The sequence below is a fragment of the Mixophyes fleayi genome, chromosome 11 (genome assembly GCF_038048845.1).
Source record: "Mixophyes fleayi isolate aMixFle1 chromosome 11, aMixFle1.hap1, whole genome shotgun sequence".
NCBI lineage: Eukaryota > Metazoa > Chordata > Amphibia > Anura > Limnodynastidae > Mixophyes > Mixophyes fleayi.
Window position 1 is genome coordinate 7,171,690 of NC_134412.1, and position 25,952 is coordinate 7,197,641.

General features: G+C 40.4%; 1 protein-coding gene across 1 annotated transcript in view; it reads right to left on the reverse strand.

The window, feature by feature from the left end:
- Positions 1–653: 653 nt before the first annotated feature.
- The window catches only part of SCN1B (sodium voltage-gated channel beta subunit 1), a 35,962-nt gene continuing 10,663 nt past the window's right edge, over positions 654–25,952 (reverse strand). Inside the window, exons 3-7 of the mRNA XM_075189580.1 lie at positions 10,065–10,231; positions 7,984–8,221; positions 4,335–4,476; positions 3,697–3,794; positions 654–3,262 (exon numbers count right to left, since the gene is read on the reverse strand). Of these exons, the coding sequence (XP_075045681.1) occupies positions 3,728–3,794; positions 4,335–4,476; positions 7,984–8,221; positions 10,065–10,231 (614 nt within the window). The 3' untranslated portion in view covers positions 654–3,262; positions 3,697–3,727. The remainder of the gene's footprint in view (positions 3,263–3,696; positions 3,795–4,334; positions 4,477–7,983; positions 8,222–10,064; positions 10,232–25,952) is intronic.

Here is a 25,952-nt window from a genome sequence, read left to right on the forward strand (position 1 = left end):
TCCTCCATGCCCTTTGTTTAATGTCTGCATTTATTTTGTCTATCTTTTGGGTCCCAGTTTTATGGGTATCCAATTTCCCCTATTGTATGGCACTAGGAATCACTGTGGGGCCTTATAAATCAACAAGGATTAGAATAACAACAATAATAATAATAATAATAATAATAATAATAATAATAATAATAATAGGCAGATATTCAAGGAGATAGTGCTTAATGAACGTTGTTTGTCCAGAATTTGGCTATACAGGAACATAACTAGCAAGTTGGAGGCCCCATATAAACTTTTTAAAGTGGCCCCCGAAGTTACCCAGTTCCGTTCATCTGTGCACCTTACGTTCATAGAGGAATGGAATTCTTGCACTGCGAGCAAAATTAAATTTTGGAGCCTTAGAATGCCGGTTTGTGTGCACAGCATTCTGGGGGATCATGTGCCGACAACAGACATTGCAATATTCTCCTCTGGGGGCGGCTACACCGTGCCCGCAGTGCCAGGCCTCATCGCAGGTGCTACCACTGATAGCTACGCCCATGTGGGTGTATCTGTTTTACACAAAAGAGAGAACTACTTAGTTCTGCATATTGCATTCGATCAACAGACTCTAAACACTTTCTAAAGTCAATGTATAAATAAAACACACAATATAGACTGTATAAAGTTATTTTATATGTTTATATTGTCAGATTTATTTATTGTTTTTCCAATCAAATAAATAGAATATTTTATTTAAAAAAAGAAAAGAAGAAAAAAAAACAGAAAAATGCCACACAGCCTGCAAATACCCCCCCCCCCCTCCTCCCTTAAAACAACATGAAAAATGCAAATGTGTATAAAAAAATATAAACAGAATAAGATAAGATAGGAAGAAGATAAAAAATAATAATATGGCATTTTACAGCAGGGATTACCACAGAGGGCGACAGCAGGAGATAACATACAGACAGACATGTTCAACGCCCCCCCTCCCCAACGCAGAACCTGCGCAGGCGCCGGCTGGTTCAGGAAGGGTTAAGAAGCAGGCACAATAATACGGTAGAAGCTTGCTTTGCAAGGCTGCAGCCTGATGGTTACAGTAAAATTCAGCATGCATCATACTTAATTTTCGGCTACTCAGTAGCCCTACTAGGTCATATGCTACTGAGGAAGTTTGTTTCGGCATGCCACCGTCTCTATGAGGCTTTGAGCTGAGAGCTATGGATAATTCAGTTAAGCACCATAAGGGGGCAGCAGTCTGGTAAGCTAAGCATTACCCCCCCCCCCTCTCCCCGCTCTGCATTTTAAGAGGTTAAAATATTTTGGGTGCAAATAATCGGTACCAATGTGATGCAGTGATAGGGGAAACATCTACCTGTTGGTAATATTATGAATATTTTTTCAGCATTAATATTAGAGATCGAAAGATTTTTTGAGTGCTCTTCTGGTTTCGAACTGTGTCCTTGCTAGACAAACCTAGATGGTCCTTCTTACCCTAAATTCCATCTCTACTAAAATTTGAGAGAGACAAGAAAAGGCTTCTATAGTAACACAGCAAAGATTTGACAATTGGGCTCTGGTTTCTGATTGGTTCCCCTAGGAACCAATCAGAAGTCAAATTTCCTAAACCTATCTATACACACAGCAATTCAGATGGCCAGCTTGGCCATTGATCGCCACAAGTATAGCCCAAAACGACTGCCAATCACAATCAACCTTGGATTGGGATCCATCGGTGAATGAGGTTGGACAGTGGCCAAGATCTGACCGTGTGTGGTCAATAGATCCAGTCCCACTCCTGATCAGGCCAAGCCGTCAGATCTGTTGACCATGGTGGTTCCTTCTGTCCACTTTGGAAGCTTAAATATTGTTGTGTGTCTAGGTCCAAAATGATCTGTTTTCCTTTCAAAAATTCAGTCGGGCGTATCTGAGTCAGAACAGTGAAGTTGTCGCTCAACAGAGCAGAGAGGGGGCATGTGCGGTCCATTGAGCCTGTTCTGCTTGGAGGTGGTCTCTACTCTACTCTTTTGAGAGCCGAGATGGGGCCTCGGGGGAAATCGAGAACCATAACCCCCGGACCCCCATCGTTAAGCACATGGGGCATATTCAGAAACCGGATTGGCTGGTGACTGCAGCTGTCAATCGCCATGTGCCCCCTGTAATTTGTGAAGACTAAATTGGTTGTAGACTGAACAAAATTGATCAATGCATGTTAATAAATAAGCCTTTGTGGGTTGTTTTTAACACTAGAATACTACTTACTTTATTGAAAACTATCTGCAGCTACTGAAAGGAAGGGTCTTTCTGCCGGATGGGAAAACCTCATAGAGAGAGGAGGCCGGATCAAATCTTCCTCTTTCCATCATACATAATATAATCTAATTAAATTCTGTTTTATTCTGTATTACAAAATAAATAACATGCTTTGTTAAAAAGTTCTTTAACCCCCTTCACCCCAAGCTTGACGGACCCAACACTCGGCAGGATTCAGGACTTGAACCGCAATCTGGTATTTAGTTCACATTCACAATGTCGGACTTAGCCGCGGCGGGAGGTCAACGTCTCCCGCGATGCCTTATTGCCGTTGTAAGCAGAACCAATCCCATTAAAGCTTCAAATGTGCAAGGTTTGTATCTCATTGGGTGCCAGAAAGCTGCACAGCTTGTTCATCGACTCTATGAGAACAACCCCTGCACGATTTAGGAGAATACCAGGCTATGTGCATTGTTTGCAGCAGAAAAAAAAACAAAAAAAGAGGAAAAAAAATATGCTTTTGGAAAGAGCGACATGCAAAGAATATTAAACATGCCCCTTGGATTGTTCATTGCATTGCCAAAACTATTTAAAATGAAAAACGTTTGATTTTCCTTTGCAGTTCAAAGAGAATACTTGGTGTGAAAAAGATTATTTATGCCCCATAAACTCCCTCCCCCCCATATATAAAATAAAATAGAGCAAGTAATTCTCATTATAGGAAAGGTCAAACTTTCATGGAAGCATTGTGGGTAAACATCATTAACCTCTTAATTACCAGGTAATGGCAATGAAAAGGCCAAGGAAAGTTGCCTATACTTGTGACCCACATAGACCAAATGTAGCGGACAGAGACATTGCCTCGTTCTGGCGGGAGATTTAGGCTACAAAGCAACTTAAAATGACATAATTCCTGACGTGCTTCTGTGGGTGAGAGGGTTAGGCGGTGAGTTCGGGCTCCACTATGACCCGTTTGGTTTAGGTCCACCCAGCAAAGTCTCCTTCGCTAGGCTCTTGACTCCGTTCGTTCTTCCAGCTGTAGATAAAATTAAGGAAAAACTAAAATTAAAAAAAAAAATAACATGTTGTAACTCGTTACTATCTCAACTTGTTATTAATTTTAGAATATTGTCTTTTGACGCCTCTGTTTAACCCGCCTCCTCTCTTTCCTCCTGTTATCTCTGACCATTGCCAGTGGCTTCAGTATGCAAATGAGAGGGAGGAGACAGAATCATCAATTATCTAGTAGTTTAAAGAAAGAAAGATGAACCCTGATGCTGAAAAATTACAAAATTAAAACTTGTGGTGACTAGGGGTGGGGTGTAGAGTAGACGCAGGCCCAAAATTTGTATCAGAGCCACACAAACATTATCCATACTACTGATAAAGATCTAATCATCCATGTAGCATAAGATTGTCCACAGATAATGAGAGTGATTTATGTAGTATGACCTAGCTAGGACCACTCACCTGGCTGTCCTGAGCGATTGCCCACGATGCACTATTCCTGTGGCTGCACTCCCAGGCAATTGTCTTTAGTCTCTGCCGTTATTGCTAGATAGTCTGAACTGCACAAGAAACAAAGTGGACGACAGCGTTATACTTTCTCTATAAAATCCATTTATAAACGGATTTCAAACTTCAAGACATTTCCTCACTCTCTGCTGCTGCCTATAAACTCGTCGCTCACAATACTGACCCGGCAGACTACACTCCCCATCATGTCATGTTTGCTGGATTTTATTATGGTGGAGTATTTTATGTATTGTAAATATAAATAAAAACACGTAGAAAATTGCAGCTTCGTTGGATTTTTACATAAAAAAAATTTCGGTTCTTTTTTGTTTTTTTAAAAAGGCATCGAAGACATTGAATGTGTGGCCTCAACTACTGCAAAGGCCAGTAATAACCATGACTGTACACGGTACTCATCCATTTCCCACAGGGTACTCACCCATTTCCCACACGGTACTCACCCATTCCCCACACGGTACTCACCCATTCCCCACACGGTACAGGTCCATTTCCCACACTGTACACGTCCATTTCCCACACTGTACACGTCCATTTCCCACACTGTACACGTCCATTTCCCACACTGTACTTACGCATTTTCCAGTGCTGTCTCCTCCCCGGCAGCGGCGATCTTGCGATAACAATAGATCATTTCTACCACCAGCCATATTGTGAGCACCACGATGAGGACATACATCATGATCTCCGACACTATCGAAGCAATATCTCGGTTTCCTGGATGGAAAAACAGAAATATAAATTATTCAGCTGTATCCTGTAAATTGCAGCAAAGCACGTTACTAGATAATTGGCCATTTCACAGAAGTGCAAAGTTCTGACTGTACAATTCTCCCTTTGTTTTCATTTTGAGAACTACGTTCATCTCTGGCAAACTCTTAAAATGTTATCAGCCGTCAGCAAAGAAATAGTGGTTCTGTTTCAATGGAAATGAAGGGTTATGAGAATAAAGCACCCATAATAAGAATTATAGGGGCATATTCAATTGTCGGCGGAAACGGCGAAAATCTTGCGGTCCGCGCGCGATTGCGGTTATTACCTGAAATCCAGCTAATTATTACCGTATTAACGGTAATAGTTTTCCGCAGCGTGGAAAAAAAACAATTGAATATGCCCCATAAAGTTGTTGTAAGTGTTTCTTTGGTCACAGTGCTTCGGCTATCCCTGAACTCAAGCTCAACTGTCCACTGACAATTATCTCAAGGTCCAGTTGTCAGCTCCGCCTCTTCCTTTCTATCATTTGATTGGCTGTCTCACGTGCCTGGTAAATGGAACAGCAAATCACTTTACAGTAAGGAAGGTTTGACCACTGGACCATGTAGACCATTGTCAAGGGAGATTTGACACTAAAATGAGGGGTATTTGAATCGGCATGAACACCCCCGTTCGTAATTTCATTTAAAATATTTTTTAATTACAATTCTGAGTTAGAAATCTGCACCATTGTGGGCCCTTTAAAATTAGGATAATTTCACTCATGAAAATACAGCATTACATGTATTAGTTACATAACTGTAGGTGATACAATCGTGAGTTAAACTAAAATATATAACGTACCATTGGTGTTAGATATGATAAAATATACACTGTTTTTAAATCCCGGTTACAGGACATATTCAAACTGTGCAGACTTAACCTCTTCGTGACAATTGCGATTTTAATTGAATATGTGATAATTGTTAGTTTCCAGCCTAAACGGTGGGGATGTCTGAGTACATATATTATTGGAAAGGGGAGTGTTTTTTAAACCTGTTGATTACATTTGATTAAAGTCAGCCCTAGATTAAAGGAGGCGGGCCCCAGGGGACACATGTTCCCCGGGGCCCCAGCTCTTAGATTGTCACAAAGGTATTCAGGACAAATAACGCTGCTGGGTACAACCACCTAATAATATCCAATTCTCTGTCACTCTCTCATTTTATTTCTGTCATTCTCTCTCTGTCATACATTCTCTCTTTCATTCCCTCATTATCTCTCTCTGTCACTTCAGGGCCCTCTTTTCCATTGGGCACAATGGGCAGGTGCCCGGGGGCCCTGCAGCCCAGGGGGGCCTGTCGGAGGCAGCAAAAAAAAAAAAGACAATACTTACCTTGCGGTCAGCTGGCGATCCGGCTCCCTCCATGGTCTCCTCCTCCGTGCGGCGCTCGCAGTGCATGTCGGGCGTGACATCATCACGCCCGCCCGACATCCATTGCGGAGCGCGACGGAGGAGGAGACCATGGAGGGAGCCAGATCGCCAGCTGACCGCAAGGTAAGTATTGTCTTTTTTTTTTTTCCAGGTTTTTGTTTTTTTTTGCTGCCTCCGACGGGCCCCCCTGGGCTGCAGGGCCCATATATATAATCATTTTTAATTTTTTTTGTATATATAGGGGCCCCGGTGCACTGCTGTGCCCGGGGGCCCAAGATGTTCTTAAGAGGGCCCTGGGTCACTTTCATTGTGTCTCTTGATATTCTCTCTCTGTTATCCTTTCATTCTTTCTGTCTGTCATTCTCTCATTCACCCCCAGTCTCTAATTCTTTCTCTGTCATTCTCTCTCTGTCACACTCATTCTCCTTGTTCTCTGGTTCTCTCTCTCTCTCTCTCTCTCTTTTATTCTCTGATTCACTGTCAGTCTATTATTCTTTCTCTATCATTCTCTCATCCTTTTTCTGTCTATCATTCTCTCATTCACCCCCAGTCTCTAATTCTTTCTCTGTCATTCTCTCTCTGTCACACTCATTCTCCTTGTTCTCTGGTTCTCTCTCTCTCTCTCTCTCTCTTTTATTCTCTGACTCACTGTCAGTCTATTATTCTTTCTCTATCATTCTCTCATCCTTTTTCTGTCTATCATTCTCTCATTCACCCCCAGTCTCTAATTCTTTCTCTGTCATTCTCTCTCTGTCACACTCATTCTCCTTGTTCTCTGGTTCTCTCTCTCTCTCTCTCTTTTATTCTCTGATTCACTGTCAGTCTATTATTCTTTCTCCATCATTCTCTCATCCTTTTTCTGTCTGTCATTCTCTCATTCACCCCCAGTCTCTAATTCTTTATCATTCTCTCATTCTCTTTCTGTCACTCTCTCATTATCTCTTTGCCCCCCTGATTCCTGTCGTTGAGATGTGCTGCTGCCACATTTGGATTTTATGTTTTGTTAGACATGAGAGCGAACGAGTTAACAGACCTGTATGGGATGTGTGTGGAACAGAACTGTGGATAGTCTCCTGCAGTTGTGGAGATTATACTTTCAGAGGTGATAGAAAATAAGGGAACTGATGAATGTATGAGTCATCAGGAATTGTTAGTACATTACTGCGGCCATAATCTCTCCTTTTCTTTCTGTTCTCCGCTCGCTGCCTTAATCCAGCTCTACCACAGACATAACTTGAAACACAACTTTCCCAAAACATTAAACTACTAAACATATCGGGTCTGAGTCATTAAAGAGAGCAAAGCATAAAAAAAGAGTAACTTTGTACCTGTGCAAAACCATGTTGCATTGGAGGGGGAGATAAATTTAAACTGTGGGTACAGATTTATAGTTGGGGTAGGGCATGTCCTAGATCAACTTTAAATTTCAGTGTAAAAGTAAAGTAATCAATTATGTATTTGTGCGCTACATGAAAAAACAGCCAGTATTTAACTTACATGCAAAATAATAAACTAATTTGCACCCCTTGTATTGTAACATGGTTTGTCCAGGAGCAAACATACTCCTTTTTTTTGCTTTGCTCTCTTTAATGACTCAGGCCTATCTAGTTTTGGGAGCTGGTCACACACTAGATACGGTCAGTGCATGGGGGGGTCTTTGGGGGCCGAGAATGGCTTCTCACTGAATAATTCAGCTGCCCAAATGGTTTCTCAATTGGTTCAAACCTACTGGTGGTAACAGGTGCAGGGGTATTAGGCTGGTCATGTAAGCATGTCTACACCCCCTGAAGATAGAAAGTAGTGCCGGATACCTATGCCAGATAGTGTATCTAACCAATGGTGAATGTTGGACAGACAAGTTTATTTGCAAAAAAAGAAAACAAATCAAATGATATGATACGAGTCGGTTACGTTGATTAATTAAAAAAAAAATATTCACAAAAGGACGACATCTTTTAACATTAGCTAAATGTGGAAACCCCTTTTAAGATATAAATCTTGTTCTGTTTATATCAGAGTGGATGAGAATACAAAACTAACACGGCAGATTTGTGTATGTACCAAGTTACTGTACCATTGTCTTATCTGTTACTCACCTTTGGCCACTACTGTCACCTGAATGAATTTGGTAACGTTGGTATTGTACTCATGGCTTTCAAAGGTGAGGGTGCGGTTGACTCGACACATATACTCCCCCTGGTGGTCATAGGTGACATTGGTAATGAGTACGGACATGTCCTGCAGATCTTCAGAATGATTACTGCCGTCCCATCTCAGGCGTCCCTTAAAACGCTCGTCCATTATTTCCGGCCTTCGATACTGGTACATAAGTATCTGTCTCACAAGGAAGGGGGAACAAGCCATTAATTCTGAAGCACAATACAGGAAATAAAATAGGGATTACATTATGCACAATATATATCTGCATGATGATAATATTTATATAGAATGGCATTGGAATCAGAGAATACACAGTAGCTTAAGCCAAATTTTGTTTATTAAATTAAACAATTTGCCCACACTTATTGATGCACCCCACAGTACGTATTGATTTTGAACCGATGAACAACGGGGTGTCACGCCTGCTGCCCACTCTCAGGAGACGCCACTGCAAAGTACAAGTACAAGTGTCACAAAAGCCAGTGCCATAGGCTGCAGCCTATTGGATAATTAGTACCCGGGAAGCTTTTGCCGGCGAAAGTGGTCTAATTTTACTACAGTAACCCTTTAATGTATAAGTCGTATAATTAGACAAATATGTACTCCAATCGGTTTCTGAAACAACTGCTAAGCATAGGTCATACGTATTAATATAAAGCATATTTTCCGTCTTTCTGAGGACGGGGTCCGGGAGCTGCCTTAGGACGGTGGGTAATTTGGGGCGAGGCTATGCAAATCGTGTCATTCTGGCCCCGCCGCCTCGACACAATGAACCAACCGTGTCATTTTACAGCGGGGAGGGGAAGGCAGCAATTTCCTGAGAATCACAGCATTTTGGCTCTAATTCTGCCCACTACTTAGTGAAATGGGCAGATGCGGGAGGATTCCATACTCTCCCGGGAGCCCCAGAGACCTATCCGGACTCCGGGAGTCTCCCGGACATTCTGGGAGAGTTGGCAAGTACGATATAAAGTCCCTGATATAGGTTTTCTGATGTGCATCGTCACTTGATTTAAACCTACAATTAAAGTATTTAGAAAACTCAGTTTACCAGGTTACATAGGTTTTTTTAGGCGTATTTTTACAATACGAACAGATCACATTCTAAATATAAGTCAAATGAATACTTGAATATTTATAACTTTCACGCACGTCTAATAATCTGTCAAAAGATTCCAAAGCTACAAAATAAATCTCTTTTGAAGTTTTAAATCGCTGCCGGCGGGATGTAACTGAGCACACGAAGCTGGTGAGCGCCTTTAATGTGCCACCAACATTTTTAGATCTACAAAGTGAGTGTTTCTTTTCTAGCATATAATAATTTGAATGTTGGCAGTTACTAGATACATAAAGGGCCTGATTCAAGACCAAATGCAATGTAGACTAACATAATATAAATATATATATATATATATAGCAGAATAGGGCTCCCAACTGCATGTGAAAACAATAATTTATTAATAATTAGTTATAACAGAGTATCTCATGAACTAACCATATACATACAACACTAAAAATAAAAAAATAACTAAATAACAAAAAAATTAAAATTGAAGAACAGATTAAATGAGAAATTATAAAACAATGTTAAGAACACAGTATCCATAGCTGCATAATTAATGACCTGAGAGTGTTACATAAGCAACTTAAGGGAGGTGAGTGGCCAGATCACCTCACTACATGTAGATTCCGTTCTGGAATGCAATGATTGATGTAGAATCTATTTAATGGAGCACCTGGCTCCCCGTCAGGATAGAGAACATCATCATCATCATTTATTTACACTTGTATCCTGCAGTGCAGTTGAATACCAAAGTTTATAGTGTACAATTATTTTTTCTTATTTCATACCCTACTCTTTATGCTGCAATTATTTCAATCTTTTATTGCAGAGACGCCTTCCTGTTGCAGAAGGGGATGTTTTCTGCAGTCTTTATCTCCCCTGGAATCACCATATATTATCTGAAGCACATATAAGAGCTTGTTTAGTTTCGTGCAGCACCACAGACAAACTCACCGGTTCAAATTTATCCAAGCCTTCTCCTTTAAAGAACCACTCTGTGAAGGTTTTGGCCGACGTCTCGCCCCGCTTCTTGCATGAAATACAGCGGATCTTAAACGTGTGTCCAACGACGGCTTCGGTTTCCGATTCCACCTCCACGCAGCCTGACCAGCAAGGGGTCCCTGCAGAACAGAGACACACAGGAGCGGACTAGTGATTGTTCGTTGTATCATTTCATACTTGTCGGTTTTGTTTAAATATGTGAGTTTTGTACCATAAGTTATCATCTTTCACAGTGTTCATTCATTGTTCAGAACCCCCCTATAATCATTGTGCCAGCCAATAAAATTTTCTGCCATACCTTACGTCTGATCCTCGTGGTTGTATTAGCCAGACGGGCAACCTAGTCTTATTGTTAGGGCAGCAATGGTTGGGGAGCAACATAGAAATGGTTTTATTTTAATATTGTTTACGTTTTGTCCTCCTTGGTCTCTACCACCAAATTTTACTTCAATTTTGTACGAGTGGTTGTTGGATAGAAGTGCATGAGCCTAAGGGGAACACAGTTACTAACTAAGAGCTCATTCACTCGATATGCTGAGGGAAACACCATCTGTCTATTGGGTGCTGCCGTACCTGTTCACAAACACCCAGGGGTATATTTACTAAACTGCGGGTTTGAAAAAGTGGAGATGTTGCCTATAGCAACCAATCAGATTCTAGCTATCATTTTCTAGCATGTACTAAATATATGACAACTAGAATCTGATTGGTTGCTATAGGCAACACCTCCACTTCAAACAGGCAGATTTGTAAATATACTCCATGGGGGCTAGATGCCTTAAGCAGCCCTGGTCCTACAGTCAAACATCTCATCTGTAGTTAGACCTTAGCAACAGCTACTTGCTGCTAATATAATGATCCACTATCCAATTATCATCATCATCATTTATGAGGCACAAAATATATATTGGAGCAAGAGACTAAACGATAGTAGAAGACAAAACTTTGAACATAAAGAAACCAGGTGGGTGAGGACAGGAGATGGGAGGTAGAGAGGACCCTGCTCGTGAGAACTAACAATCTAGAGGTGCGAGGAAAAAAACAGAGACAATGTAGTTAGTGGGAAAAGAATGGAACGGGCAGGTGGATCATGAGGTGGAGTTGTCTTAGCATGGGATGGGGTAGGCAGGCGTGAAGGGCTGAGTTTTGAGGGAGTGCTTGAAAGATTAGATATTGAGGGTGAATTTGGACAAACGTGGCAGGGAGTTCTAAAGGAAGGGATACCACCATTAATGAGCAAACGCAGACATTCCTGGGTCACAAGAGTACAGGCAGAGGAGTTAAAATTACAAATCCTCAGAAGCATAGTCAAATTTCAGGTGTTTAATGGTCATGGGTCAAAGCTGAGTTCAGACACAGGAAGTGAGATACACACAAAGAGAAAACCAGGCAAGATGGACGTAAATCTATCATAGACCGATAACAAGGCCAAGACTTGGACTCCCAAATGCAAAATGTGTACATAATAATCGCCAGCCAGCAATTAGAAAGTGACATACAGTATGAACCAGCCTATGTACTCAATAATGCACACAAGCTGCCGAGGAAAATAACGAGCCGCATTTCAGATGAGATCATGACACCATGGTTTCATGATATTTTCACGGTACCACTTCTCTCTCCCCCTCATCCTGCAGGCTGGAAGCAATGTACACTATCTATTCTCATTCTTTGCATATGGATAACTGCACAGTACCACTTTTTGTGTCTTGTATGCATGTTATTATTCTCAGTATCTGTTTTGATTCTGCATGCCGGTACAACTGCAAAGTACTATGTCTCTTGGTTTACTCGGGTTTGAGTTGTGGATGGAATGAGCTGCAAATTTCGAACTGCAATTTTGAATCAGAGTCTACAGACAAGTGTACCGTGAACATGTTCAGGGTCTTCAAAAAGGTGAAATTCTAGGCGCAAAAGGATTATCAAAACGTATACAAAATAAGTCCAGTCCCTCTCCTCCCGTATATCTCATTTAAAGAATCTCCTTCCGTAAAACAAGGCAGACCAATGCGCCTAGGCCGTACTTCTGTATGAACACATTCACTCCTCCCATCTCCTCCTCTCTGCCTGTGCAAACTGCTGCTCCACGCAAACGCCTGCTTTGCAACACCATAAACCTCATCTAGGCCGGTAGGGCACATTATTCCGACCCTGTAAATGTCTGCACCTAACCTGCCCGGTGATAATCGAGTGATCGGTAAACACCGACACGCTTTAATCCTCCACAATTATTCCTATAAGTTCCGAATTTAAAGCGGCAACGCATGGAACCCGGTAAGTATTAGGTTGACATGACCAGTTAGGGGTAGGGGTTAGGACTTAGGGTTAAGACCCCTACCCTTGCCGCTTTAAATTCGGAACTTTGCAAGTCGCAGCTGTAAGTGACGTCATTTACAACAATCGCGATCTCCTGTCTTCGGATTTATTCTCGGTCTTTTTACTTGTAAGTAGTTATTTTTTCTTCGTCGCTCTGTTCAGTATAGGAATAATTGTGGAGGATTAAAGAGTGTCGTGTTTACAGCACAGATCACTCGTACTACACCCAACCTGCCAATATGAAAATGTCGGCAGACTAAATGCCGACACTTGCAATGTGTAGACAGGTGGACAATGTAGTCAGTATGATTGGCGACATTCACAATGCCAACAATCACAATGCTGACATTAAAAGACCAATGCCACTGGTTCTGGGGTACAAACGCCGGACCCGGCGGCTATACCTAGGATTGTCGGCGTAAATCAAGGGACACGTCCAAAGCTACTTTCACACATGCGCAGTGAACGATTTGCCCCTCGTAAATGACCCCTTCAAGTAAATTTACCCCCATTTCTCCTTACAACTGTCTATCTTATGTTCTTCTTTCTATCATGGGTTCCATAGAACGTGTACAGCCTCCCTCTTCCATTTCACAAGCTACTTAATAATTGACGAGTGTGCATTAGAAAGTCAATGTTGTGGGACACGTTAATCTCTAGATGTCAAGGCTAGGTATAAAACCTGGTTCACTTCTGTTCTTCCTAAGAGGGCTAATGCAATCATAACCGGCTACTGCTCAAGATACTGATAGCGTGCAACTGTCAACTACTTGCAGTGGGGTATAGGGGCCCGTTTTTTAGCAAACGGCGTTAACTATGAATTTTTTATTGCCATTTATCGCTAATTAGTTAATATGTTATTAGCGTAATTTATGGATAAAATCTGTCCTGGAGTGGCAAGGGTTAACTTACTGCTTTGCCATGCCAGTCTCAGGGGATTTAGCCGGAGTTTTTCAGTATATATATATATATATATATATATATATATATATACTGTTTTACAGAAAATTATAAAAATATATAAAAAAAAATAATAAAATGTTTAACATGTTGTCCAATGAAAAAAAATGATTATTTCAAGTAATAAAGTGTATTTTCATTTATTTTCCCATGTTATCACCATCCTAAGATAGCAATCACAGAATAAGGATGGCAGCATTACATAGGGAAGCTATTGTCTGCGAGACCTGGCGATTCTTATCGCTGACGGAGAAGGGAATATCACAGAATGTCTGGGAGACTCGGTATTAGGGGGATATCTCCCAAACTGCCGAAAGAGCAGACAAGGACGTTTGACTCGTCTGCAAAGTGGGTGGGACATAGTGATTACACAAATTGCGTCCATCCAACCGCACCCACCTCAGTGAATGATATATTCCTAGTGATGGATGGACTGTGTATTGGTTCAGCCTCTACAATGGCTGATTCCACCCTGTGTAGGTCACAGGTACAGTATAAGTCATGGAGGTCGAGCTTTAAGTGGACTACACTAGGTGCTACATGTGTACGGCTAAGGAAGAGAAGATTTATTCTCAGCATTAAAAAACATAAAACCCTGCGTCTGTGAAAGGGCGCTGTGTGCTGAGGCAGCGTCCTGGCCCTCAGGAGCTCTTTGTGCGCAGTAGGCTTTTAATGCAACTTTTGCTTGGCTGACGATTCTCATTTTACCGGTTACAGTGTTTGTTAATGGAACCTCTTAAATGTTAACCCCTTTGTGTCTCTGCAATATCCTCACTAAAAAATAGATGCTTCATACTGCACAGAAATCACCTGGGAATTAGGCGTAAGACGTAATGTAATTATACAAAGCAGTTTTCTAATAAGAATTATCAGGTGTCAGAAAACGACCTTCCAGAGGAATCTCGGGAAGGTGGGTAAAAACGACGGCGACTATTTCTTATTTAACAAAGTGTTAACTCAGAAGAATTCAGAGACTTCTGGCGGTCACAGTGATATCCATAGATCTCTATAGGCACAGCGGTATCGGTAAAATTGTCAAGCTGCAAAGCTTTTACAGCAAAGTCACGGCATTCTGTATTGTTGCGATATGTAGCCATATCAGTGATCAAAGTGGGAGGTATACAGGGTATGTCATACTGTCACTTCTTCTACTGCTACATTGTAACACTATCACATTCTGTCACTTACATTTTATATATATATATATATATATATATATATATATATATATATACACACACACACATATACCCACACACACAGTGATGGAAGTGGGAGGTATACGGGGATTGTCATACCGCCACTTCTCCTACTGCTACATTGTAATGCTATCACATTCTGTCACTTACAATATATATACATATATATATATATATATATATATATATATATATATACACACACAAGTTAACCCGTGCATGATACTCATGCATTCTAGTCAAATCAAGCTACTTAAGGTCTTAAAAAGGTTCTTGTCATGCATTTGGGCCTAGCCCAGGCCTCCTCAGGGGAAGAGCGTTACTTCCCGACGCAAGCGCCCTTTTTAATGTGTGTTCATGAGGTAAAATTACCTTACGAAAATGAGTTTGACCCCTCAACTCGTAAATTTAGCCTTTACTACCCCTCCCACGGGGGGAAGGGGGGATGATGGAAGTTAACTGACTTGACTATTCTAATTTTTTTGTCAAATACTGTCAGTATACCAAATTTCAGGTCAATTGGATGAGCCCTTTCTGAGAAAATAGTTTTTTCCACACACACACTAACACACGCCTCTACACATGTGTGTTCATGAGGTAAAATTACCTCACAAAAAATGAGTTTGAGCCCTACCAAATTTCAGCCCTTTTTGAATTTTTTTTCCCACACACACTAAGAATTTAGTAGGTCAGTGTATAACTCCGCCCAGCAGGTGGCGCTGCATCTTGTTTTTTTTTTTTCACACACACACACAGACAGACAGACGCCACTAAGCATTTATATATTAGATATATATATATATATATATATATACACATACACACACACACACAGTGGTGGAAGTGGGGGGTATACGGTGGTATGTCATACCGCCACTTTTCCTACTGCCTTCGTTGTAACACTATCACATTCCGTCACTTGCATTTTATGCACCGTCACTTCTCAATTTCCACTTCAGCTACTAAACCATGTATAATAATAGTTACCATCAGCCTTCTGGACCAAATGATAAATAGACCCCTTAAAGTTCATTAGAAGATCTCCCTCTAAATGATATCTTGTTTTGGGATTTTTGCACTGTTCAATCTGAACATCCCAATCTACAAATCTTCTCTCAGCAACCAGTTTCACCGATTCCCTTACCACCCTTTTCACTTTCTAAGTCACGCTCGTGAACCAGAAATACACTGAACAAAACAGCAGAATAAAATAACAAAGGAATAAGAAAAAAAGACATTTGCGCTGTTCTTCCATGTTCAGAAATGATCCTTTGAGAGCAAAAACTAATTGCTGGAGGATTGAGATCACACAGATTACAGAGATGTAAGATATGGGGAAAATCTGAGGAGTAGAAAAATGTTGTTTCTCAGAAATCTACCTTAATGTGTGTTACCAAATATCTAGCAGTAGGTTTCTCAAGCTGGGTACACACAATAGAAAGTTACTTCAGATGCGATTTCTGTAACTATTTCACCAACGACTGAAAGTTCAGATGAGCAGCAGATTCATGTGTACACACCTACACGATGTACCTGCAGATCTGTGATCTTCATCTCTCGTAACCATCTGCTGAAAAGATTGTGACTGTACGCTTTATAGATACTGCTGGTGGCGAGTGCGTACACACTTCCATATTTGCCTGACATCGTTCCTTCGTCGATCGAGATTTTTAGGAAGTTTATAAAACTAAACCAGTAGATGCGATGTGCTTTGGTATGATAAAACATGATCACGGAAGCATACACACTCTTGCAATATGTAACCAAACGGCCGTTTGTCGTGTGATCTGCACGATAATGCCATCTATGTGTACCCAGCTTTTAACTACAGAATCAGGCATCCAGCTCCGGGACCAACATGAAGACATCAGGAATATAACAATACTAATATAAAACACAATGTTCTTTCTAAATATCACCTACCAATGACATTAAACCCGGCAATCTCAGAAACGTGCAAAATCTAATAAATGTGTATTATCCTGTGTTGAACGAACAACATATGAGACTTAAAATAATACTAATCCACTGTGCCCTGCAAATCTCCTGATATTCCTTAGAAGACATATTCTGTCATCTGTCTCCTACAGAGTTTACAATCCATATTGATGCTGTAACAACATGCATTCTGTACGTGCAATGTGGCATTGTACCCGGGAGCATATTTCAGTTTATATAATAAAAATAAGTGTTTGGTTCTTCCATCGCACTTCCGCTATTTGGCTGCTCCCATGAATTATTCAGGATTACTTATAATCAATAATTAATCTTTTTTTTTTTATAACTCTTGTCTCTTTTTCTAAACTAGAAATAAAGTTTATCTAGTCTTGATTTTATTTGCTGGCTAGGAATACATTTTACCCAACCCCTCGTCTGATATTTTGCAGGGTACTTTGTACCAGATGTATACACTTTTTTGGATAAATGAATTCCTTGCCCACAAAGTGTCTGATGCCTAAATTTATAGTAGCATCCATCAATTGCTTTGTGGTGTTTGTAGCAGAGAATTGTATGTTAGGGTTTTATGATAGTTATGTCTCCAAAAGTGTGAATGTTTCAGAATTCTGAAGTTAAACTCTGTTTTGCTTGGCAAAGGTTTATGGGTCCTAGCTTATTGTCCAATCACTGCGCTTCAAATCATTTCACCGAAAATACCACACACGACTTGAAAGGATTTGCTGCTTTGCATAACATGAGAACATTGGATTTAAATCTTTGATCCCAAATTAACAAGGCGGACACATTGTTTTAAAGACCCCAATTAGCATATACATTTCATCTGACTGTCTCCCAATTTGAAGTGTATAATGCAAGAAGTTCTAGTTAATTAAGGTGGTAGCACTGCACAGACCCTACCTGAAGTCTCCTGCACTATGATTTCGAAAAGATGATTCATTTTGGCTAAACCCACAGTTACTTTTGTGCAAATGCATCTGTTTTCTCGGGTAAGCTTATAAATTTGCAGACTATATTTTAATGTGATTTTAACAGAGGAAAACGAGTATATGTTATGTGAAACAGTGACTGCAAAACTACCGGTATTAGGATAGTATAATCTAAATTTAATCTATGAAACACTAGTGTATAGCAACTGGCTTGACACGTTTTGACCAACTAGCACTGTACCATATAGCACATAATAGCATAATGCAATGGATAGTCTCCATTAAGAAACAACCCATAAAAATATATATATATATATATATATATATATATATATACAACAATTTAACCATTCATGCATCCAGTCTAATTCTACTGCAACAAAAGGGCAGGATTTGGGGTTTGCACAGCCAGGATTAATATAATAAATATCACTACGGTCCTTTGTGTAATTACAACTTCAGACATGAAATCTGTCGAGCAAACTTCGTGCCCGGCAATATAAAATCACATTCCCTAATGTCTTCTTCATCATCAGCTATTTATATAGCGCCACTAATTCCGCAGCGCTGTACAGAGAGCTCACTCGCATCAGTCCCTGCCCCGTTGGAGCTTACAGTCTAAATTCCCTAACATACACACATAGACCGAGAGAGACTAAGGTCAATTTAATAGTAGCCAATTAACCTACCAGTATGTTTTTAGAGTGTGGGAGGAAACCCACGCACACACAGGGAGAACATACAAACTCCACACAGTTAAGGCCATGGTCGGTGCTGTAAGGCAGAAGTGCTAACCACTGAGCCACCGTGCTGCCCCAATTATTTTCTTCTTGAGCCCAGAAGAATTTTGGAGCTCCATCCAGAATTCATGTAGCAGAGATTGAACTGTAACATTGCTACGATTGTGAGCCGTCTTTGTACAGAAAGCTAATTAAATACATTTTATTTTTCTCTCTCTCTATGCTTCCTTTCCCGCAAGACACAGATCAATATTGCCATATCTGTGGAGCCGCATAAGCCGGTTTTTGATAGAAGCAATTGGGAAACGGGGATCTTTCCTAGCTGAGTGTGGACGACGTCTACATTTGCACCCTCATGCAAAAATGATATTTCTTTCGTGGGACGAGATTATTTACACAAGACAAAGGGATGGAGACAGCCATTCACAGATCTGCGTTAGGGCATACAGCCTTTTTTCTCCCACGTAAGGACTTCACTTGAAACCACAGTTCTAGGGGCACTTATATCAATGCAATAATAACATTTAAACACCAAAGAGAAATGCTTGCATTACAGACAGCCACGAGGTCCGTTCACGCTCATGATTAATTTAAGAGATAAATTAAGCTAAACCAAGCAGAAAATTAGTAGAAAAACTACATGAAGGGGATGGACATCTAACAAAACGAATTGTTTTATCCTTATCTGCAAAGTCCTACCAATACAAAATGAAATTCAGAAAGGGGAAAGGGGAGAGCGAAGGGGGATTGAGACTAGTGCAGTGATGGCTAACCTGTGACACTCCAGGTGTTGTGAAACTACAAGCCCCAGCATGCTTTGCCAGTAGATAACTAGCTGATAGCTGGCAAAGCATGCTGGGGCTTGTAGTTTCACAACACCTGGAGTGTCACAGGTTAGCCGTCACTGGACTAGTGGGATAAAGCGAAGCAATCGATAAGACATCATCCAAAACAAAAGGCAAACAGATGTTGATCAATAGAAATTCAATCTACGTGCAGAAGATAAAAGTCAGTCCAAGTGATAGACATGTCAGTATAACGGGATCTCTTATATATGCTGAATTCTACTAGAAGGACTTATCAGGAGACAGCACTTACTTGTTTTTTTTTAGTAAAATGTTATGTTTATAATATAATGGTGCTTTATTTGCCCCCATAGTAAGGGATCATTACCATCATCATTGATCGGGGGAAATTGAGGAACATTCATAGCAGGAATATTGACATATCTTTAAAGGCTTCCAGGAATAAGAATTAATGATTGACTGGTAGGCTTGTCTGACAGTGCTACAAAATTGACAGGCCATCTTTCTTCAACAGCAAATAAACCCACCACAAGACATAATGAATATATGACTGTATATTACATATTTAAATGGTATATTTGAAAATCACTAAACTGTTAATTCAATCTGTCCAGGACACTTTGTGTAGCACAGTTTTTTAAGTGGGTGTAGCTTCTATAGTTTATTTTTTTGATGAGCCAGAATCCTTAAAGGACTTGCAGTCTCCTAGTTAACATTAATACTCTGTAAAGATGGGTATATCCATATTCAAGGACAAAGCTATCAATGTTGACGTTTGGAAGAAAGCGATTCATTTTTACTATTTTAAAGTCGTGGTTCACCCTGGAATAATGCATATATTCTACAGCAGAGTAAGTTTCAAAAGCTCTCTGAATTAAATTATTTTATATACTGTCAAACTGAATGCAACTATTAGTACCTGGTGCAGTGAAAACTTATTTGATTGCATACTGTATGCATAAAATGACATTTTAGGTGATGGAAACCCCCTCATCTTTTAACCAGGGAGTGGGAGCTATTTAAACTCTTTCCCACCCCCCACCTCCACCCCAAAAGAACATAATAGAAAATAACATGGACGAGTACCTTTGGTTATACAAGCCATTTTTATAAACCACAGGAAAAAGACTACATACTATTAACTAAATATCCCTTTGTCAAAGAACATTATAAAGTCTATCATAGCAGAGGTGACATTTGCTCAGTAATTACTGATTATGGCATTAAAAAGAAGGAAATCAATTACCTAATTATTGCATTGTTATTTACTCTTTTCCTTTTATTAGCCCTCTAATTATCTCCTGACATAAGTACAGGGCCTGTTGTTCAGTGAAACAGTCAGATCGCACACAGAACAAACTGCTGCAGAATTTAGCAAACGCCTCTATTGTAGTGTAGCTGCATTTACCCTGTCTCTCATTCCACTGGCGGAGGAGAGGGAAGTTTTCATCTGGTGGGAAATTGCAATTTGAGTGTCGGGCCTGCTGTGCATAAAAGCAGTGTTTCGGTACCGTGAGCTTTGTGTTTTGTGTATTACTCCCCCCCCCCCTCCGATACTGCCCCCCCCCTTCTGTCAGTTCTCCTCTCTTCCCCTTCAACAGATCTGCAAGATCAGCAATTCTGTTGTACTGCAGAAGTAACAGAGACACAGGAAACTGTTTCACCCATCATATTTCTGTGGTTCAATATTAAAGATAATAAGAAAATACATCCTGACATTTAAACATGGAACTCTGATTTAAATATATAATAATACTCTGACGCTGTTTTCCACAGTATTCATTATGAATAGGCTTAACCAATGCGTTGACATGCGGTAAAGTTATTGCAACAAGATGCATTTGGAACAATGCAACACAAGTGAAACACAGCCTATCACTAATATAAACGTGAGTGGGTTTGAGGTCATTAATCACAGTGAGTTATATTTTTTAGACCCATTCAAATGCCTTGTGCTTGCATTAAAAGCTCTCGTAAGACACATGCAATTAAAGTCATGCAATTAATGCATATCTGTTGATTTTTTTAAAATAAATATTTTGTTATTGCACAATGTCGTGAACATAGAGAACTTACAGTTATTTATAAGGGTTAACCCATCACATAATTGTGGGGAATAAGGTCTAAATCCTAACTGCAGTGTAAATATGTTATATCAAATGAATCCATTGATCAGTTGAAGGCTCTGCACATTCCAATGTGAGAAGATAGGAGTGTCACCTGTGGCAGCTTCAAATAGCCCCTGTTGTAAGATATATCCTGGCCTGGGATTTCAATTTTGACACCTAAATAGACTTTTAGGAACCGCTTAGCACGGTGTCTGGCTCACAGAGCCCATGAGCTTACTTGGCTTTATGTGAGATGGACAAAAATAGTTAAGTTTTAAAATATGCAACTTAAAATGAATAAAAGTAGTGATCAACCACATATTCCTCAATAGTATGATGAAGGGCAGCTCATATGTCAAATTAAGAATTCTGCCCCAGAGAGTAGTTAAGGAAATGAGTGTAAGCTCTACGAATACACTGTATTTAGGCGTGTTTGGTATCAAAAGATGAACAAATTCATAGGGGATTTATTATTAATAAAATTGGGTCTGTGTGACACGCCACAGAAAAGTTAGGTCACATAGTAGAATTGGGTAGTAAATCAGACAACATGCAAATGGTGATTGAAAAAAGTATCACAGACCACAACCCCAGGGGGTGGGGCAGGGTGTAAAGGTGTCTTTAAAAAGCTGAGACCAGTTACAACAAATGGTCAGTCTTTTGGGAAATCAATCATTCATTGATAAGCTGTTCATCTTCAAGCCAATTTCTCTTGGCTCAGAATATACCACTTTGATGTAAGTTATACTCTGAATCAAATCCTTTTTATTTTAAACTGTTTAGCTTGTGTATGTTTTGTCAACTTATTACTTTTATTGTTTTTTTTTATATCTGAATGCCCTGTACTTTTGTTTATTAAAATCTATAATTTAATATGAGGCATCCTTGATACTCTAACTAATCCATTAGCCTGTTAAGAAGAATATTTCTCGACCAAGTTAACCCTTTGAATGCCGGTGTGGGATTTGTTGATACATTTGATTAACAAGCTTAGTGTTTGCTGGTGGGAGCCTTGTGTGCCAGTGTGGGACAGGGTATTGGGGTCCTATTGCCCGTATTCAACAGGTGGTGGCAAACCTGAAGTGTCTGGGGGTGTGAGCACTGTTTGGGGGTGATTCAGTAGGTCTATTTCCTAGGTGATAGGTAGAGAGAGACTGCGGGCTGGAATCATGTGTAAGCTCATACAACAAACACCCCAAAGTCACGGCAGCTGAGAGCAATTTCGTGACACACAATAAAAAACATAATTGCTTTTTAAAATGATGCAATTCTTTCCAATTAACCCTGACCATGACCTGACCACTGGACATGACCATAATACAGTTCTATTACACTCTATACAGACATAGGACACTACATCCCCAACATGACCTGACGACTGGACATGAATGATCATAATACAATTCTATTACACTCTATACAGACATAGGACACTACACCCCCAACATGACCTGACCACTGGACATGATCATAATACAATTCTATTATACTGTATACAGACATAGGACACTACACCCCCAACATGACCTGACCACTGGACATGATCATAATACAATTCTATTACACTCTATACAGACATAGGACACTACACCTCCAACATGACCTGACCACTGGACATGATCATAATACAATTCTATTACACTCTATACAGACATAGGACACTACACCCCCAACATGACCTGACCACTGGACATGATCATAATACAATTCTATTACACTGTATACAGACATATGACACTACACCCCCAACATGACCTGACCACTGGGCATGATCATAATACAATTCTATTACACTCTATACAGACATAGGACACTACACCCCCAGCATGACCTGTCCACTGGACATGATCATAATACAATTCTATTACACTCTATACAGACATAGGACACTACACCCCCAACATGACCTGATCACTGGACATGATCATAATACAATTCTATTACACTCTATACAGACATAGGACACTACACCCCCAACATGACCTGACCACTGGACATGATCATAATACAATTCTATTACACTCTATACAGACATAGGACATTACACCCCCAGCATGACCTGACCACTGGACATGATCATAATACAATTCTATTACACTCTATACAGACATAGGACACTACACCCCCAACATGACCTGATCACTGGACATGATCATAATACAATTCTATTACACTGTATACAGACATAGGACACTACACCCCCAACATGACCTGACCACTGGACATGATCATAATACAATTCTATTACACTGTATACAGACATAGGACACTACACCTCCAACATGACCTGACCACTGGACATGATCATAATACAATCCTATTACACTCTCTACAGACATAGGACACTACACCTCCAACATGACCTGACCACTGGACATGATCGACCCCCAAACGCTCAATTTCATGTTATCTTTGCTCTTTTAAGATCCGAGACTCGGGACATTTGGGAGGTGTGTATCGAATGCTATTAAAGTGACGATAACAAATAACCGACTGGCAGGTATACATTTGTACACTGTTAGTGTGTAACGTGCTCGCCTCATCCTTATGCACTAAACAAATATCCATCTCCCACTTACAGGTTTAATTCATTTTGTACCACAGAGATGTGTAACTCAGCATCTCATATAAATGGCTTTTTGTCTCTTTATTTTTCCCACTCATAAATAACTGTACTTGGAAACAGTTTGTTTTGAGAACCGCTTCTAGATGACAGCTATATTTAACCTCTTTCTTTAATAGAGACGTGTATTTCATTGACCTAAAAATGTCTTCACCAACCTGCAGTTTACTGCGCTCCCTGGAGTTAAACCAAAGAGCATAAAACATGTACACAAACATACGTGCACAGTAATATGTTTTGCTGGTGGGTGGCAGTGTACTTCTACCTTTCTATACGTGTACAGTGGAGAAACAGGAGGTGTAGCGCTGTAGAGTGACCGGTGATGAAACGAATAGACACCCGGCCACCTCATTTGTCGAAAATAAATTTGATAAAGTCAATTTTTATTTACATTTTATAACTTCACTCTCCAGCACGGTTCACTAAAAACAGACAGTACTTCCACTTGGCATAAGAGCTGACACTCTGTCATACTGCGACTGCTACTTGATCTCTCTCTCTCCTCTGCCCCTGCACAATTGCGTTACCATTCATCATCATCATCATCATCATTTATTTATATAGCGCCAGCAAATTCCGTAGCGCTTTACAATTGGGAACAAACATTAGTAAGACAATACTGGGTAATACATACAGACAGAGAGGTAAGAGAACCCTGCTCCAAAGCTTACAATCTATGGGACAATGGGAGCTAGAAACACAAGGGCATGTGCTACATCATATTGCACAATGGACCAGCCAGACTGCAATGGTAAAAGTACTGAGTGGGCTGTGTGTGTTGCAATGTTGGTCAGAGGGTTGTTGTCTTGCGTTAGCTGTGTAGAGGGTGGTAATAGGGTAATCTAGGGAAATTAAGATAATGGTTGAGGAATATCATAACCTTGTCTGAAGAGGTGGGTTTTCAGTGAACGCTTGAAGGTTTGAAGACTAGAGGAATGTCTTACTGTGCGTGGGAGGGAATTCCACAAAGTAGGTGCAGCCCGGAAAAAATCCTGTAACCGAGAATGGGAGGATGTGATGAGAGTGGAGGAGAGACGTAGATCTTGTGCAGAACGGAGGTGTCGAGTAGAGAGATATTTCGAGACAAGTGAGGAAATGTATGTCGGTGCAATTTTGTTGATGGCCTTGTATATTAGTAGAAGAATTTTATTTTGGATTCGTTGAAATACAGGCAGCCAATGTAGAGACTGACAGAGTGGCTCAGCAGAGGAATAATGGTTTGCAAGGAAAATCAATCTAGCCGCTGCGTGCAAAATAGATTGTAGGGGTTCAAATCTGACTTTGGGAAGACCAGTAAGAAGGGAATTGCAATAGTCGATGCGGGAGATGATGAGTGCATGAATTAATGTTTTTGCGGTGTCTTGTGTCAGATATGTGCGTATTCTGGAAATGTTCTTTAGGTGTATGTAACATGATTTAGATATAGAGTTGATGTGGGGAATAAACGACAGTTGTGAATCAAGGATTACACCTAGGCAACGTGCTTGCGGGGTGGGATTTATGGTCATGTTATCAACAGAAATAGAAATGTCAGGCAGGAAGCTTCTGTTTTTGGGTGGGAATATTATTAATTCAGTTTTTGAAAGATTGAGTTTGAGTTGGCGAGAAGACATCCAAGATGAAATGGCAGAAATACAGTCAGTAACGCGAGACAACACAGATGGTGAAAGATCAGGAGAGGATAAATAAATTTGTGTATCATCCGCATAGAGATGATACTGAAATCCAAAGGAGCTTATTAGTTTTCCAAGAGAAGTGGTGTAGATAGAGAATAGCAGAGGACCTAGGACTGAGCCTTGTGGTACTCCAACTGATAAAGGAAGCGGAGCAGAGGTGGATCCAGAGAAATTAACACTGAAAGAGCGATTAGATAGGTAGGATGAGAACCAGGATAGGACAGTGCCTTCAAAACCTAGGGATTGTAGCGTTTGTATGAGGAGAGAGTGGTCAACAGTGTCAAATGCAGCAGAGAGATCCAGGAGAATTAGAAGAGAGTATTGGTTATTATTTTTTGCTGTGATCAAATCATTGACAACTTTGGTCAGCGCAGTCTCTGTGGAGTGTTGAGAGCGAAAGCCTGACTGAAGAGGATCCAATAGGTTGTTTGCTGTAAGAAAGTGTGTGAGGCGTGTGTAGGCAATTCTCTCGAGAAGCTTGGAGGGGCATGGGAGCTGGGAGATGGGGCGGTAATTTATGAGAGAGT